Raw genomic sequence first — 19,787 nt, 5'->3', positions numbered from 1 at the left:
TAGATATACCCTAGTGAGCTTGAAATAAAAGATACCAGAGTCTGACATATCTGTTGCAATTTTGGATATTTTGATAGAAAAAGACATTAATGGTAATCTAACAACAAAGCTTTATGAAAAAGGTGATCATAACTTTAATTTTTCAATCATCAACTTCCCTTACTGATGTACTAATATACCCTTATCAACTGCATGTGGGGTTTTTGTCTCCCAGTTGATTCGATACGCAAGAACATGGTCTACGTATGAACAATTTCTAAAACTAGGCAATCTGTGCCAAACAAGTTGATGAAACAACAATATAAACTTCTCATTTGAAGTCATCATTTTGCAAGTTTATTGTCGATACAATGTTCTCATCAGCAAATAAAACAAATCTTTAAGTCAAATATTGTCTGACATATTTCATATTAATTGTAAGGCAATTATTTACACGCTGAATTGTCTACAGATTTTTCCGTTTTTTCCTGGTTATGACAAGGAGTACACAGCGGATGTGACCGGTCGGCAGGGGATGCTCAATCCTCAGTGGCTGATCCCACTTTATGTTTTTGGAGGTCTGTGTTTGCTCTGTCCCGTTTGCATTATTTAATGGACTTTGAGCTTGAATACTGTTAATTATTTCAATGTTTCATTGTAAAGACTACTCTGATGGTTAGAAAAGGGGCTTTCCTCTTATCTTATAGATTTCATTACTTTAAAAGTTTCTGTTAATATAATGTTAAAATAGTTTATTTAAATACATTTGATTCAGCTAATTTCTTCAACATTTGATCACAAACCCAAAGAGAAATAATTTGGCTTTGGAATGTACTTCACAAATTTGTGAAAAAAGAACACGTCCTTCCCTTATCTGAACATTTAAACTCAGAAAATCGAGGAAAAGAGGTAACAAACACATCGTTGGATTATGGAAAAATATTGAATGGACTATGGAAGATGACTTGGAAGCCTTGGAAGATGACGTGGCCCTTCATTTGAACAAACTGTAATCCTCTTTAGCCAAGATTACTTTGTGGCAGGTTGGTTGAAATTGGACCAGTGGTTCTGGAAAAGAAGATGAAATTGTAAAAAAAAAAAAAATAAAAATAACGACCACGACGACAACAACGACGACAGAAAACGGACAAATTTTGATCAGAAAAGCTAACTTGAACCTTCGGCTCAGTTGAGTTAAAAAATAGATGATTTTACCAACTTTTATTTAAAACAATTCTCCTGGATTGCAATTCGTCAGCCTGTTTTATTCGAGAACTCTAATTTTCTATCCTTTTGAAGTAATAGTCTACATCTTGCCATATAATTGTGTAATTTGAATTTTAACTGTATATCGTGTATAACTTTTCCTCTTTTATCTAAACTATTTTTTCTTTGGAATCCACTCTTTATGAAAAAAAAATAATGCATCATGAAGAAAACCATTGCTATTGTAATTTTTAATTTAAGAGAATTTATAGATGTTCATCAAGCCATCTCTCTGACAACAGTCTAGTTTTCAAACGTCTACTACGTGAAATATATTTAAGGAAATTAAAGATAAAATAAGTTCAAAAAATTTCCTCACTATAACTGAATTTGTTAAAGCTAAAGAACTCGGGAACAAAATATTTGTGTATCTATTTCTTTTTTGGACACGTTGACAAATTGCCGTTCTCGATTAAAACTAATCCAAATTAATTAGAATACTTTTCAGAAATTATATACGTAGGGACTTTCTTTACAGGTACGATTATGTCATATTGTCTGTCTTCCAAAGTTTTAAATTCTTATAACATGAGAATTTCAAATATTTTTTTTAAACAGGGAAAAAATAAGCATCGTTTAGTTTTTGTGAAGATCATATCAAAGATGCCTTATTTTTCTAGAAAAATATGTCATAAACTGAAATACTCTCGTTTATTACACGATAAATGCCCATACGTGTATCGAGGTAAAAAAGAAAAAAGACAGTCACTAAAGTCTATGGCCCTTAAAAGACGTTTTTGTGTAGTTTTAACTCTACATTCTCTTAGGACAAAACTTAATTGCTTTTCACAAATGCATTCGAAGCAGATTGAACCTAAGGGTTTATTTATGACAAACGTCCTTAACAACGATATCAATACACTTTATCATCCTTAAAAGTGGATAAAAAAATATACCGAGGTTTCAACTCTTGTAGGTAAAACAAACATTTATTGACAACAAACATCGAGTGAAATCTGAGTCACAATCGCAACTCTAATGTAGAACAAGGTTATCGAATACTCTTAAAGGAAACCCTCATCGTAAATATTTTGCAGACTATTTCATTAAATTTTTTTGTTTTCTGTTTTTTTTTTTTTTTTTTGTTTTTTTTTTTTTTTTTGTTTTGTTTTGTTTTATTTTATTATTATTTTTTTTTAATTTAATTTAATTTTTTTTATTTTTTTTTTTTTTTTTTTTATTGGTTTTCAATAGAAATTAGAAGTAATATACAATACTATTGTAAGGTGCATAGCAAAGTTCAATTAATCAACATGTACTGTAGTTTTTGTTTTTTTTTTTAATTTTACATTGAAATCAGCTTTAAAAAAAAGTTACGATAGGTTTAGAGCTGTTGTAAATTTATTTTAAATTTTACGCTTAAGAAACCCCTAATAATAAATTTGTGTAAAGGAACAAAAATGTAAATTTTCTCATAATGTGAAAATTAATGTAAGAATATGATAAATTAATGCGGGAAAAGAGCCACTTAAATAGAAAAAAGGAAATAATATTATACATATTTTATACATACGTATTTAACCAAATTTCCCAGGATTATCTTCAATATATACTTTTATTACTTTGTGATTAAATATCTTTAGTTTAAGGACAAATAATTACTTTTTGGCGAAACAATTTTAAGTAAAAAGATATTGGGACACACCATCAGAGACAAAAGAAAGTTATATGAAACAAAGCATGGAACTTCTTGAATTGTAAGATATGATATCCCTTTTTTGAATGTTTGATTAGGAAACGGACATTTGATAGGGTTCAAGCAATGCAAAATGCGAAAAATTACCCACATATATACATTTCTCCAGGGTTTTATGTCTTCAACGAATTTGGAATGTTGCAGAGTTGCTGTGTTTTATATAGAAATGTATGGAATAATAAGACAGAATTTATGAGGATGGTCATAAAAATGACTAATTCCAACGAATTAATGGTGGATTATCAATGTTATAGTGATACACTGTCCACGTCATGTATCATTTAAACAGGTAAAAAATCGATAATCGTATTAAGGTTAACTTGTGAAATGTGCATTTCGCAATATACAAGGAAAATAATAATAATTTAAAATATAAAATCAAAGTTTAAACTCCACTTTTAAATATGTATCTCGGATATTTAAAAATTAAAAGCACACCCTTACAGATAAGTTTACTACGTCATAAATTAATATTTTTTTTTATAATGCACAGGTGAATCAAAAACGATAACACGAACATTTACACATGTTTTGCACTACACTATGAGAGCTGTTTTTGTCTTTGTATTTGCAGGTAAGGTACTTTATATCTAATATCTAATATACTGAGGAAAAATTCATAGAATCTAGTGGAAATTACTATCCTTGTTATATAGTGTTTTGACCTAGATAAAACAAATTCCTTTTTCCATTCACTCATCCCTTTAAAACAGGAAAATATATTGAATTTATAATATCAATTGAAAATAAACTTGTATATCTCTCTCTATGGTAAAGAATTTCACATCCCTTTTCAAAGTTGCAGTTTTTGCTACATGTATTTAAGTGAAAGAGGTTAATGTGCATCTTAATGAGACGCTTAACGTATGACCACATGCCCTTGTTGTTAGGAAAAGAAACAGAAGCTAGGGCGTATTTAGATAGATGTTGTGTTTACGAAATGAAAGGCTTTATTTGTTTTGATAGAAAGGAAATTCAAAGAAGTTCTTTTTTCATTTAGCAACTTGAATTAATCACAGATAAATGTGTAAGATTTTTATTTTTAAGATTAAAAAAAGGTGAAAAAAGAGGAAAATAACCATCTTAATCTACCTTGTATATGAATCATAATCTACTTGTATCTTCCAGCTCAATATTTTTTTTTTTAATATTTATATTGCTATGTCAATTTTGTTACCAATATCCAATAAACTTAGACTAGTTGATACCTGGTAAAGGCAAATCCTATATCATAGTCCGTCAGCAGGTATATAATTGATAAAGTCTCAGGGCTTGTTGTCGACATTTTAAAATCAGGTCAATCTACTCGTTTCTTAAGTAAATGACCTGTAGAAATCAACGTTCGTGTTGATAATCCTTCCACTGTAAGAAAATTCTTTATATTTGTAACTGGCTATGATAATAGTATTGTACATGGTGTCAGTACATGTAATTTAAACTCCATTCAGAATAGTACTGTACAGCAAAAATTGAAGCCCAGTCCACATGTAATTCATAAACGATGTCCGTGTTAACATACGAGGGCTGTCCAAAAAGTTCGAGGACAATGGCGTTTTCATTTGTAATGGTCTAATACTTACATTTGCAAATTTTTTCTTTTATATAACACTATTTAAGCAACGCGTATCTATATCTGTATAAACACTCTTTTCTCACGTCATAAATGTTCCACATAATTTCTCAGCGACGTCATAAAGGGTTGACGTGCATTCAATGGATCGAACTTGTGCAACTGAGTTTTGAAAAATAAAGCATTCCATTTTCCATTCTCCTCAGGCAAATATTATAAAGAAGTCATAAATGTAAACATAATAAAAAGGGTATCGTTTTAAAACATCTATCGGAATATAAATACGGGTTGGTACGTGATCAAAATTACCATAAAGCTCTTCGGCCTCTTTGGAATTTGGTCACTCGACCAACCTGATTTTATATCTCGATAGATGTTTAAAAATGATATTGTAAACAAAAACTTTTGTTGTAAAAATCTAAGTGAAACTAGCTAGGTTTTGATTGTTTGAGCTTAAATTTTATGTAAAAATCGCTCTCTTTTTCCATCGCAGAAAGTGAGCTTAAAATGTTGTAAACTTTGTAAATAAGTTTGTGAATTTAAAGTATTATGTTTTTTTCCGAATATAATTCAAATCTAAGTAAAATTTAAATAGGAATTACCTTAAGCAGATGACGTTATTTTCCGATGTCGTTACTATCGGTTATTAGATGGATAAGTGATATATATAATATTAAAAAAGAGAAATGTGTCTCTGAAAACGCCCGAAAAAAACGACTTTGTGCGTCCGAACGGCCCAGCGTGCATTATAAAATTATGTGTTTATCTTGTGGAAATGCCAGTAGAAATACGAACATAATTGAATCTGCAGGTAATTCTTCTAGTCCATTGATTTACAAGTGGCACAATTGCGTTTCAGGCGGTATGTACTATTTTGAAGACTTTGCCAGAAATGAAATAGTACTGAACATGTAATGTGATGAAAATATGAAATTGCGTATTCACGACTTTATTATGAATCTGGCCTTGCGTCCTGTATATAGCATACATGTTAATATTATTGGTAAAATATTGTGTATTGCTATGATTTCTTATACATTTATATCTACTCATAGTTTTCTATCTTAAAATTAATAAAAGAATAGTATTTTTGCACTCATTAGGCAGTGCGGTCAATGTACATGTTGTAAGAAGTGGATGACCACAGATTTGTTACGGAAATCATAACGTGACTAAATGTATTTGCATAACGTCGGACTGGGCCTTGCGTCTCGTATATAGAAAATATCTATGCTGATTACAATATTTTGTTACTAGGTGTACATTGCACTGATATTTGTATATTTATTCAATCGTGGTCTATATTTCAAAGCCATTCTCTGTAAGCATTTAAACTCTTATATAGGGAGTGTGGCACGCTAGGTCTTGGATTTTTATGAAACTTGGCACACATTGCTATATTGATGTATGAAATTAAAATTAAAAATAAAATGGTTGCTATGGTCAATGGTTACCATGGCAACCAACATACATTTTTCATGGCGTAAAAAATGCTAAATTTTGATGAAAAATGATCCTTTTTGACTAATTAAAAGTCTTTCATAGAACAAGATATTTACATGTCTTTATCTTTTTGCCAAAATACATCATTTTTATAGTTCTTTAGATTGTTTCTAGTATTTGAGTAACTTAATCTCATAGAAAAAATGTGTCCCTTTTTTAAGTAAGATTTTTGGGGGTAAAATTGTAGATTTTAGGATCTTTTGAAAAGCTTGGTATAAAATTTTGCGGACATTTGTGAAAAAATAAATATATTAGTTTGAAAGTCCATATATAGTTCTAATAGAAACTACAAAGACACACTTGGTATTCATATTTTTTTTTTCATGTTACCATGGTTACAAACTTATGCTTTTATTGAGAATTTCAGACAAGGGCAATAGGTATCTATAATCAGTTTCCATATAAATATCTGAGTATTTTATAATGGATTAAAACCAAATTTAGATATGTGGTACACAATAGCAAAAACAAAGAGAAAAATCAATTTTCATGACAAAAGATCAAAGTTCAAGGTCAGAATGACTCGATTTAGATGGAAATTTAAGGAAACTAAGCTTATTTTTTTTCTGCGTCATAACTAATACTTGTGTTTTAACAACATAATTATAAAGAAACAAATTACAATTCTAGTGGACAATAATTAGCATCACATGAATTGGCAAATACAGATAGAAGGACAAAGTTCAAGGTCACAATGGTATATAAAATTTGCCTTTTTGTCCCCAACTTTCACTGAAAGTGGGGATATTAATTTGGGTCTGTCTGTCCATCCATCCATCCTTCCTTCAGTCTGTCTTTCTATAACACTTTCGTTTCGGCCCAATGTCTCGAGAAGCCTTTAAACCTTTGTGATGAAATATTACATAAAAATTCCTTGTGGCTTAAGAAAGATTTCCATTGATTTTAAGGTCAAAGGTCAAGGTCATGAATTCATAAATTCTGTCTGTTTCAACACTTCATTTCCGTGCGATTTCTCAAGAAGCCTTCAAGCTTTTTTAATAAAATCTTATACCACAACTCCCTATGGCCTAAAACAGACCCCTATTGATTTCAAGGACAAAGGGTCAAAGGTCAAGGTCAGAAATTTAGTTTGTGTGTAAGACTTTCATTTCCGAGCGACATCTCAAGAAGTTTTTAAGCTTTTACATTGAAAATTTATATCAATACTCTCCGTGGACCCGCCCGTCCCTCTTACATGTAAGTGCCCTGTCCACCCACTTTCACCACCCTCTGTCCCCCACCATTCTAGATCCATACATGCTCTTCTTTTTTTTTTTAAGCAGGGGACAAAGATTGTTTGAATTAGCTTGTTAGTATAGCATTTATACTCGGATATTGTGAACGTCGTATCCTGCTTTATATACAATGTATTTTACTGAAACTGGTATAACATTCTCACCTTTAGCTTGATGCATAATGTGAAAATGCTATGAGAATGTTTTTAAGGTCATTTATTGATAAAAAGGTTGCCAAGTCAAAATATTGAAAGACTATACACTTACCATATTGAGTGACTTGGGCTACATGCATGTGTTGTTTTTGTAGACTAAGTCCTTGTTCTGACATTTTTTGACCAGGACTTACTCCACCCCTTCCAGAAACCATGTAAAAGCACTTACCCCACATAAATTGGGAAGAGTCATTTGTGAGAGAAACACGGATCCCTTGTAAAACGTTAAGAAGCGTTATTTATAAATATGAAAGAAAGCGGTTCATTCATAAGTGATTAACCCCACCTCGCCCCCATTCCCGAGGTATAGAATTTTTGAGTTTAATTTTATGATTTTTTTTCTTTTGGTAGAAAGGGGGGGTGGTGCTTGTCAGAAATTTATAATTTATATTTTCATAATTAATAAAATACAGCTAGACAGATTTAATATTAATTTTACTGCTATAAGGTTCAATCTAAATGTATCTTAGTCTAGAGAAATGATAAGCCGTTAACTTTAAATATGGTTCAGACAACTTGTATTTCTATGCAAACAATCCCCCCCCCCACCCCCCAAAAAAAAAAAATAAATAAATAAATAAAAAAATGAAAGTATAATTTTGACTGGTTGACAGAAATCAAACAAAACATTTTTATTATTGGTCTAAGCAATTTTTTTTTAATTTTTTTTTTAATTGGATAAGGACTTTTACCTTAAAGAAAATTCCAGGATCAGCAACATAATCAATTTCTTTGTCTACTATATGTTTTCTAAATCATTAAATAAAAAGTCCAAATCTGAAATATACACACATAACTTTTCCCTCTTTTTTGTGATACAAATCAAGGCAAACAGTAGGAGGAATAAAACAGATTGAGTTTTCTGTTACAACCCTCGCTAAAAACAGGGTTTTTAGGTGTGGATTTTTTTCTACAATAATGTAGTTGGTCTGAAATTAAATATCCAGTTATGAACTTTTTTGAACCATTAGTGCATACAAATTTGACAATCTATTTTCATGGTTGTGAAGGACAGATTTTTTATTTCCAAGATGATCCAGGACAGGTTATTTATTTTCTGCTTCACTGAAAAAAAAAAAAAAAGAAATCTTAAGAGCCCCCCCCCCCCCAAAAGGAAAACTTCAAACCTCTATTCCTGGGGGGGGGGGGTTCAGTAATGATTTTTTAACCCAGTAAAGTATAATAATAAATACATATTATACTATGAGTTTAAAAAATTATTACCGAAACAAGTGTCTGTGGATGGGGGTGGGGGTTGTAGCACTTATTCAGGCTAGATTATTTATTTTCCTGTCAGCCGAGGTCAGATTATTTATTTTCAACATTAAGTTTCTAAAATATGTCACGTCCCCACCCGTATCAAATGGTCGTCCCTTTAATGACAGGCATCAACTAACATCACATCATTCAATATAAACTTGATACACCTGTGCTTTGTTGTTGCCAAGCCTATTTTTATCCAACTTTCAAATTCAAGTTTTGTACGATCATGTAAATGTGGCTTGACTTTAATTACCTAGGTAAAATCAATAGCCTAGTTCTCTCACATTATAATTCAGTTAGTTTTGTTTTTTTTTTTGTTTCAAATTCGTTTATTTAAAAACACTGGCTTTCCAAAGCTCACTGTATTCATTATTACATATAACTCTGACTGAGACGTACACTGTACCTCTTCTTACAACCAATTCAATATAATTCTTATATCTCAAGTTTATCTTTCACCCCCATTTTGAAACTCCTAAGACCTTGAGGCTTATAGGCTTGAATATCATGAATGTGTACAGAGCTGATTTCCTGTACCATGTGGTCTTGTACATTTCGCCATTATTCACACATCAAAATTACTCTTTTGCATGCAGGAAACATAAAAAGAGGTTAAAATTTGTATGCACTTTAAATAAACAGAAAAATTTTAAAGCTTGATTTTACTTGAAATCCAGGATATATGTTGACAATGTAAACAATTTCCAGTCAGTTTTGTTCAATGATTTTTTTTATCTCTCACACTAAAGAGCTCATAATTATCAAAGGGAGATAATTCAATTTTTAAATGAATATCTGCTATTTTGATCATAGATTTCTCATATTTATAGACTGAATACCAACAATGTTTTTAAATGACTTTTAAAATTAGATGTCATATTTCTTATTTCTGTGAGTAACATGAATTGAAGTAGCCGCATTTCATTAAATAACATCCCAAAAAGTTGCATTTTTTCAGAAAAAATTAACTTTAGACACCGTTTCCATGGTAATCACTCAACATTCATATCATTTAACAATATTTTTTGGAGTAGTAGGTCGTAAATTCCAGCCAAATTTGAAAAAGAATCTGTGACTAAGCCTGCCACAAAAGTTTAAGTGGTTAAAGAGAATGGCTATTGAATATTCATGCACATGGCAGTGTCATTCATGTTAGCAAAAAAAAAAGGGGGGGGGGGGAATCAACGAACTATTTGGACATCCCTGGTATACGCAAAATTTGCACTAACGTGTACTTGAGCCCATATAAACGGAAATTTAGCAGGATTTGCACTTTACGATATCTTACCTAATGCTTTAAATTTTTACCTAAGCAGAATTGCGGCAAAAATTGATTTTTACACATGAAGAATTAAATTTTGGTGTACTTTCATCAATTGGAATGCAATGTAAATTTACACAAGAATCAAAAATGTCTTTACACTGCATCATTACCTAGACAAGTGCATCCTGTTTTATAATTTATTCACTAATGCATCAGTTGCCTTTTGTTGTGTGAAAGAATTAAACCTTTTTAACAAGAAGGGGAAATGCATTAATGTATGAAGAATCAGAAGTTCATTTTGGTCAAACACGGGGAGAACAGATACAAAAAACAAACAAACAAACAAACAAAAACCAAACAAACAAACGAACGAACGAACAAAAAAACATCATATCAGTGCGACGTCAGCATACACACAATAATGCTTTTAAATCGGCAATACTGATTTACATTTGCTTTGCTACGTGTGAATTAATTGCATGAATTACATTAATTTTCACACCACATCTAAATATATGTAACATTTACACCTGTAAAGTAAATGAGCACATGTAAAAAGAGTCTTAAATTCCTTTTAACATTCAACATTAATTTATTTCCTTATTTCAGCTATAATTTTAGGCGCTTCAGGAAGATGTAGATTTTCAAAATACGGATGGTATGTTGATGACGATGGAGATTTCAAGACTGGTAAATACTATGTCTACGTTTACTGCAGTGGTCGCTGTGACTATGAACTCAAGACTTGTGACTATGTGTACCACATTGCAAATAGTCTGTACGTTTATTTGTTACATCTCTGGTTTTTCTTTTGTCATTTTTCATCAACGTATTACGTTTTTGGATACTCTGATAACAGATAACAATATTATTTTTTCAGGAGTACTGGGGCAATTATAGGCATAGTCATTGGCAGTTTAGCTGGCCTGGCAGTATTGGTCACTATTTGTATAGTAGTGGCTTGCGTTTGTGCTCGGCAACGTAGAAGTCCAGGTCAAGTTATTTATACCAGTCGTCCTGGAAACACAGCTGTCGCATACAGCAATAGTACGTTCCTGAATGTTTTTTATAGGAAAAGTTTTTATGCTACATGAAAAGAGGTTTAGTGATATATTAAGAAATTTTTAAAATATGAAAGCAGTACTTTGGGGCTTTTTATGTTCTTTTTATTTTCAATACTCATTGTGCAAAATAAATGAAGACGTCTAAATATAAGGATACATCTTATTAGTCAGAGTGAAAATAAAACATTTTGAACAAAGAAAACGATTCATTCTCTAAGTTTAAAAAAATGATTATTTCTTTTTTTTTTTAAATCTTTTTTTTTAGCCACAATGCAATATCCAGCTGGAGTACAACAGCCTGTTTATACAGTTTCTACAATGAATGAAAACATCAAACCCCAGTAGTAGAGAGTGGCTGAAAAATGATCAAAACATCATACAAGGATTAAATCGAATAAAAAGACTTATCGTCTTTAAAATATGCAAACAAGACCTTACCTCATTTTATACATGTTAATGATACTGTATTGTCTGTTGCTTGTGTGTTCAAACGAAAACCTACTGAAAGAAAACTCTGTATATTAGTCAGAAGGTGGACGTTACAAAATCATTGTGTGAATCATACAGAAAAACTCTCTATATAATACTTGTATGTGTGAATTTAATCTATATGTGGAAGTTAACATTTATTTCTAATGCAAATACAATTATACATAATTCTTATTTTGTTTTGTAATTTTACATTATGTGTAAATTTAAGTAAGTAGTAATCTTTTTCTCGACCGGCACTGGTCCTTCAACTCCGTAATGGGGACGTTCAGCAAAAATTGAAGGTTATATATAAAGAATTACTCAGAACATTATTTTGAACATCTTTTATTCAATATTTCTTATAAGAATACGTCCCACTTTTAAAATATAAAGCATCAAAGATGTAGCATTCTGGCCCCTTATGGCTCTTATTTATGTTACTTATGACCTAAATGTCATATATTGTTGTAGAAGTTAAAATCAACATGTTTGCTTCAGTAATGTATAACAACATATTGATCAATAAAGAGTAAAGGATTAAGGACTTCTGGCCCTCTTTGTCCGTCCCTAATGTGATGAGTCAGCCCGTTTTTCTTGATATCATATAAATGATCGTGTATTTCTTAACAATTTTTTTCAATACGTTTGAAGGAAATAATCGTAATTTTGAATATATCATAAAAAAATGTCTCGAAAATTCGCTTTTTATTCATATTCAATTTCGACCCCCTACCGAGCTTCCATACTAGACACTTCCGGAAGATTTGAAAACATAGGTGAATATCCTGTCGTCTATCGTCTCTGAAAATATCAGCGCTCTAACTTTAGTTGTTATTGAGATCTGTAACAAACAGAATGGCCATCTGAAAATTGATAAAAGGGCGATAACTTCTGACCAAAAGTAAATTTCCAAAAACTGAATTAACTTCAGAAAATCATAAATCAGTCCTGAAAATCAGCAACTAATCTATCAAGCCATCAAGTCCACAAGCTGGAGACCGAAGACTGTAATAATAATAAAAATTCAATGATGAAATCGTAATCTGATACTTTACTTAATCAAAAATGGCAAAATTATGAATAATCAAATGAAATAACCATCTTAACTTTCGTATTTGTTGTGTACTTTTTTCTAGCTTTGATTAGAGTAATGTGACGTGCATAAACTGTTAATGAGACTTATTTTTTAAAGGTCTTTGAAGTAGCCAAAAGTCTCTGAGTGCATAATTTAGATACAGATCTCATAGGATCATTGAGAGTTGGTCCACGATCCATTTCATCAGGAATTCTTGATTGTATTTTACAGAGGTTTTACCTCTAGGAGTACATCTTGATGACTTTAATCCCGCACCCTTTTTTCATAAGTAATTCTTTTTTTTGGGGGGGGGGGGGTATTCAAAATTCATCCAATATGTTGTCTATTTGGTCTGGATTGATCTTAAATGATAGTAACAAATTTATGTAAACTCTAATTCTTATGGTGTAATTTAAGAAATGATTTAGGAGGATGGTTTTGTAGTTATATCCATTGTGTTATCATATGCATAATAAATTTTGTCATAATCCGTTCAATACAAATAATACTCAAAATCTGTAGCAGATTGTGCTGGAAGGTCTTGTAGGTTCTTCAGAATTATATGATTTGTGTATTTAGGGATTATTTTCTTTGACATACTTTGTCAGAATGGATTAAACGTATCAGATGGAATGCGAGATAGTAACGGAGGGGCAATACGAAAACCACGTATTCTTCTGTGTTAATTAACACAGAAGTGAAAAAAGAATTACAAAAAATACAATTTATACTTGTTCCAGCTGACAAAGCAGGTAATAACATTGTCTTTGTTTATAAGGCTCATTTTTTAATTGTATATTTTAGAGAAATTCTGCAAGTGATAAGCTATCTTACACCCATACCTACCTTTCTAAGAAGTAAATTCTTAAAGCTGACATGAATTCTTAAAAACGCAACATTTGCATCAATGTACGACTTGTTTCATACCAACTATTCCGCCATATTTCTTCCAGATACCTTGTCTTATTGTAACGATATATACCCCAGTACCCTCGTTACACTTGAGTGAATTTTTGGTTTGGCTATCGACGCGTGCACATCTCCGATAGTAAAGTATTTGGGAACACATGAATTGATGAAAACATTTAAAAACCAGAACAGATAAAAACAGTCATAACGATAATTATGAATAATTATCGTTTTAAATAATATAAATGCAAGTTTGGAAGAAAAAACATAGTTGCGCGTGTTTTTTTAAAAGCATACCAATATATGCATAATAAACTTGAAATTATACACAGTAAAACTCGTACAAAAAAATTGCAATAATTTATCGTAAGAATGGAACAAACAACCAGCGTATTTGCTGTGCATATCCATATGCATTCAAATACAATTGAAGCATATCGAGAGAACACGTCGAACGCAGTAAACTTATTCATACCTGGAAATAGACCACTATCCCAGATAGCAAGACTACATCGGGCCAACGTTGGTTGGTGGTTGGTAGGTTGGTATAGTGTTGGCGTTGGGCGGTAAATGTTGGCCCAACATTGGCCCAACGGATGATATGTTGGCATGAAAGCTGGTCCATCGGTGTTGGGTATGCGATGTTGGGCCAATGTTGGTCCATTGCAGTAAATGTTGGCATGAAACATGACCATTATATGTTGGGCATTTGATGTTGACCCAACGAAGGTCCAACCAAGTAGATGTTGGCTTAAAACAAAGCCACGGTGTGTTGGGATGTGCTGTTGGCCTAACATAGAGCCAACCAAGTAATGTTGACATAAAACACATGAAATGTGTGTTGGCATGTAATGTTAAATTGGTCCAATGTTGGCCCAACGTAGTAAATTTTGATTATAATGAGGTATTGATATGGCTTTCAACGTTGGCCCAGCGTTAGTTCAACGTAGTGAATACTGGGATAAAATCAACTTTCATTAACATACATGTTGGTGATCTGTTAATTACACATATTAAATTTGTATCTTTTAGAACCAATTAAGCTTCTTTCAATAGAGACATCTTATCTTTCGTTAAAATATTATGAACAAGGGATTATCTTAATAACCTATTTATTAATAATTTACAGTGTATGTGTTAATAAAAACGAAAAAAATATTCCAGAACCTAATTTATGAAAATAAGATTTATAATACTGATTTATGTTTGCAATTTGTGTCCGAGACAATTGCAAATACATGTAGAAGTTTTAATTATTCTGCACAGTATAAATTTTGTAGATTCTATATTTAGCATCATGGAACTTAAAGTGCTGAATTTTAGAGCTCCAAATAATTAGGTCAGTGGTGAAATCCACTGGCTCAGCAGGTGACTGGCCGGTTTCCTAGGAAACAGGCATCCTAATCAGCTCTGTTTCGTAAACTCGGAGTGGTCACATCTTATCACTTGCAACACTTGAACAAAGCATATACGTGTGCGTGTCCGTTTTGAATCGCAAGACAGAGAAAATGGATTGTTTTAGCCCTTAATTGAAATGTAAGTATAGTCGTTTTAGGTGTGATTGATAGAATTTTATCTCTGTGAAAGTTTTAACTTGAGCATAGTTTGTAAAATTGAACAAGTTATTCAAGAATTGCAATTTTCAAAAATATGCATGTATATTTACTAGTAATCTGGTTCAGTTACGACTTATAAGTAGTAAGTGACATCAGTTTTGAACGGATTAAACTGATATATTTTTTATATCATTTATAGCATCTGGTGGGGAGAAAACCTTTTGGGTTACAAGACCATTGATGTTTGGAATGTAATGGACAGTGAGTGATTTATCTCAATTATCAGTGTGAGAGACATGGATTTTACAGACAAAGAAACAATAACATGAACTGGAAAAAAGGAGTGAATGGTTCAGAAGTAATATGGGCAGGAGAACATTCCAAAGTTTCACAAATTTGAACACTGGGACTCTTATTCTAGAGGATTATTATATAGTGACTGAAGTGATATGGGATAGACTTAAGAATACATTGAACTACCTTTATTTCCCTCTGTTGATTTCATTCCATAGGAGTGACAAAAAAAATAAAACATTTGTTTGAGGAACAAGATAATTTACCATGCAGGATTTATTCAGTCAATTGTATTTTACTCGTAATTATGGAAATAAAAAGGTTACAGGAATTCATATTGTTGAACTAGAATAATTCAATCGCCGATCGTTTGCCAACATGTTTATAGAACGTAGGGCCAACGTTGGTCCAACACTCATTCTTAGCTTTAAAAAAACATTGAACCAACATTGGGCCAACAGGAAGTTAAACGTTGGGCCATTGTTGGACCAATGCCAGATAACCAACCATTGAATGTTGGCCCAACGTCGAGCCAACATGTTGGTTGAACGTAGGGCCGATGAGCAAGATGATGTTGGTCCAACGCATACAACTGACAGAGGGCCAACGCAATTTTCACCGTTGGGCTTGCGTTGGCCCAACGTAAGCTTGCTATCTGGGATACCCGTTCGAAGATGTGCACATGCCGAGTGAATTACACCCTGTATTCCATTTATTGAAATATGCATCACAAAAAAGTAATAAGTCCGTAAATACTCAACAGTAAACACGTTGTCACTTCATCATATAGCCTAGCACTCAAATACACTTAGTCCGTGCTGATCAGATTTTGGTCAGGGAAAATATCAAAAGTGAAAAAGGGAATTAGTATTTGCGCGACTGGGTAAAAAATAAGAAATCACTAAAAAAGTCTGATTGCTGATTATCTAAAAAATAAACTGAGTAATTTGGTGTAAGAAAATGATTTAGAACACGACACAAAAAGCATTTAACCAGAACACAAATAAACAAATATACACACACACGTGGAGCGGGGGGGGGGGGGATCCCTTTTCTCAGAGTGTCTTTCAGGCATGTGTGTCTTTTAGCATCTAAGAAATAATTGAAACTTTACCTGAAAAATCTTTGACAAGGAAAAAAATTTATATATAATAAAATTATGAGAACAATAATAATAAAAAAAAAAATTAACAAAAATCAATATAAAAAATCTCCAAAATCCTATTTTGTGGAGATGATGGGGGGGGGGGGCAACTTTTTCGACGATTTTACTATAGTGCAACAAAAAGTGGAGGGGTCAGCCTTTGAGTGTGTATTTCATACTAAACAGTAAAACATTATGCTTGGAAAAAAAAAATGGAAGGGGGCATCCCCCACCCACGCGTTCTACAGGCCTGTCTTTTACGGTTGATTTTGTAAGGATTTTTTTTATTTCAAGACTGACTGCCCCCCCCCCTCCTCTTATCCAACATTAGTGTACATTGTATTCAAATATTTTTCTGCCGAAAATGATAGTATGAATGGAATCTGTCCCTCCCCTGACTACGGATTTTTTTAAGTGCCTGTTTTCTTCTTCACTTACCCCAATCTTTAAGTGCCCAAGTTTTAAGTTTTTCTTTTGCTGTCAATCATTTTACTCCCCCCTCCCCCATTCTCCCTCGCTTTCACACATTTTGAGAAACGGTGCTACGTGCCTGTTTTATATGGATGTATAGGAAGCCTTTCCAGATTGGAGAGTTTCCGCAGGCAGTCTAAAATTTGGTACCTAATTGATTTCTTGTATTTTGAGAAAATCTTAAAAGATAGTTTAAGGATTACTTGAAACCTTAACCGCAAGATTATGGATAAATGTTTTTTGCATTTTCAATACAAGTATTCTCTCTCTCTCTCTCTCTCTCTCTCTCTCTCTCTCTCTCTCTCTCTCTCTCACGTGTAAGCATCTATAGCCTACATGTAAGAGCAATAATGCATAAAAAAAATCCGATGTAGTAAAAATCTTGGGAAATGCTATAGTCTTTATAAGGGTAGATCAAGGAATTTTTCTGGGGCAGAGTGGATCAAACCTGCTGAAAAAAATGTCTCCTTTTTTGACAAGGCAAAAAAAAAAAAAAAAGAAAAAGAAAGAAAGAAAAGAAGAAAAAACCTACACACCCAAACGAAAGGGGAACTAAACAATTGTGAAAACTATATTTCACGGGAATGGAAACATGTGGACCCTTCTCACGTACTTTCCAGTGGAAACGAAGTCAGTTTTTTGTTTCTTTATAATTATTAGAAGCTCTGAAGAGCACAGAGGGTTCCTACCAGAAATTTTTAGACAAGAAAAAAAAACCAATATCAAAATTAAAAAAAAAACTTGGGGGGGGGGCACTCTCAGGGGCACGTTTTCCTTTCCTATAAACTTTGACTATTAATTATATAATATTTAAGGAAATAATACACATGCACGCAACTATATTTTAATCATTCAGTCATATTACGAATTTTTTTTTAAATATCTAGAACTTGTAAATATGTGTAATTGTTAAAAAACACTTATGTAATGTAATGATTAGTACTTTTGCATCGCCTCGTGATATCTTTGGCAATGCGAGGATTGTTGAATCACCCCACTTTACATTTGGGTACACAGTAGAACTATTTCAATTATCAATATTACTTTCATATATACTAATAGTGTAATACTTACTCAACTTCAAACATGTAATGCAGATTATTTTATATACACATAATTATGTCTGTGCTTATGTGTATTTAAAATAATCTACATTACATGTTTTTGTATATATGAAGTTGAGTAAGTCTGTGTGTGCTTGTTGGTAATTGTGTCAATCGTGCTTGTAATTTGTAACGCCTAAAAGGGCTCTGATTTGAAAATAATCTGTCTACAGAAACAAATTGTTCAGTGTGTGTAAATTTAAGATATATTAGTTTTATATCTAAAATAGTTGAGGCCAGTTCATTGCACGTATTTAAATATAGTCGATCAAGGAAAATCCGACCTTTTCCCGACATATTGAAAAAATGTATTCTACATATTCACCCCCACCCCCCCACCCCCCACCCCTTTAAAAGATGTAAGATCCGTAACAAGAATGTATGTTATGTTTATGTAATAAATTGGAAGTAGTGAAGCCACATTCATGAACATATTTACTACATGTACCGACAACAGTTAGTTCGATTTCTGAAACAATTTATTTATATTGTCTAATCAGGCAAATACCACAAGTGTCATTTCCACCTTCGATATTTTCCCTGACCAAAAATGCTGATCGGCAGGGACCACGTATGGTCAAGTGCTAGTGACAATGTGTTTGCCGTTGAGTTACAAATGGAGTTATTTCTTCTGTGATGCATATTTCAATAAAAGGAAAATAGGAAGTAATTCTTTCAACATGTGCACATCCCTGTAGCGATAGCAGTATTTCAGGCAGATGAGTTTAGAGCGTTCGACCCGTTTTCTCGGCATGCAAGCATGTACAACTTGAATGCGTAAGTTGCATAGTATGTGCTTATACTGTGTAGCATGCATAAAGCTCAACAGTACAGTGTTATTTGGAAAAAATTGCATGTGGTAGCCCTTTCTTCTTTATTGTTCAAACATATATGTACACCAAACTTGCATTTGCCGTTTTGATTTTTATGCATTGCATCTAAATTATTCAAATTTTATATACTCCTGTCCAGTTTTCATAAAAAAGAAATCCTAGATTTGGTAGGATTGTTAGATTTATTGCATGTTCCAAAACTGCTTTATCAAGATGTGTATAGGCCTACATGTTTTCGGTCAGTTCATGGCGTTTTCCGAAACTTTGCTATCGGAGATGTGTACATGTCAACAGCCAAGCTAGAAAATCACTCAAGTGTAAAAAAGGCATCAGGGTTTATATAGCCGGTAAAATAAGTGAGCGAATCTGAAAGAAATATGGCGGAAAAGGGAGTACGGGAATGAAATAAGTCGTACAAGGATGAACATATCGCATATTTAAGAGTTCATGTCAGCTTTAAAATTCATATGTCAGGTTTTATTATTTTTAGTTATTATTTAATCCCAATTATCAAAATAAATTTGAATTACTATACCTACACTGAATTCCTTAATTTCATAAAAAATCCTTTCAATGAAATATGGAGATAACGAACAATATTCATGCTCAGAAGTCCATTCATACAAAACAAAATCAGGAGCATAGCAAACACATACTTCTTAAAATCAGAGGTGAGATCAGGTGTCATGGAAGAGTGAGCATCCCCTGCCGACCGGACACACCTACCCACAGTGCTCTCCTTGTCATGATCGGAAAACGGAAAAATCCGTAGACAATTCAGTGTGTAAATAATGGCCTAAAAATTAGTATGAAAACCGTTAGTCAACATTTGACTTAATGATAGATTGTAATTGCTGAAAAGGTCATTGTATCGAC

General features: G+C 32.4%; 1 protein-coding gene and 1 long non-coding RNA gene across 2 annotated transcripts; one reads left to right on the top strand and one right to left on the bottom strand.

Annotated features, from left to right (window-relative positions):
• Positions 1-347: 347 nt before the first annotated feature.
• On the bottom strand, positions 348-19,691 carry LOC133194511 (uncharacterized). The gene is made up of 3 exons (XR_009722108.1): positions 19,568-19,691; positions 11,494-11,556; positions 348-1,047 (listed from the first exon to the last, which is right to left on the bottom strand). It is a non-coding gene; the product is annotated as an uncharacterized LOC133194511 (long non-coding RNA).
• LOC133194510 (uncharacterized) lies at positions 3,446-11,716 on the top strand. The gene is made up of 4 exons (XM_061330452.1): positions 3,446-3,515; positions 10,601-10,769; positions 10,872-11,038; positions 11,321-11,716. Exons 1-4 carry the CDS (start codon positions 3,485-3,487, stop codon positions 11,398-11,400), a joined length of 447 nt encoding a protein of 148 aa, XP_061186436.1. The 5' UTR covers positions 3,446-3,484; the 3' UTR covers positions 11,401-11,716.
• Positions 19,692-19,787: the final 96 nt, after the last annotated feature.

The sequence above is a fragment of the Saccostrea echinata genome, unplaced genomic scaffold, assembly GCF_033153115.1.
Source record: "Saccostrea echinata isolate AGI-Se365-2 ecotype Australia unplaced genomic scaffold, CSIRO_AGI_Sech_v1 ptg000029l, whole genome shotgun sequence".
Classification (NCBI taxonomy): Eukaryota; Metazoa; Mollusca; class Bivalvia; order Ostreida; family Ostreidae; genus Saccostrea; species Saccostrea echinata.
This window is presented reverse-complemented; position numbering and strand designations above follow the sequence as displayed.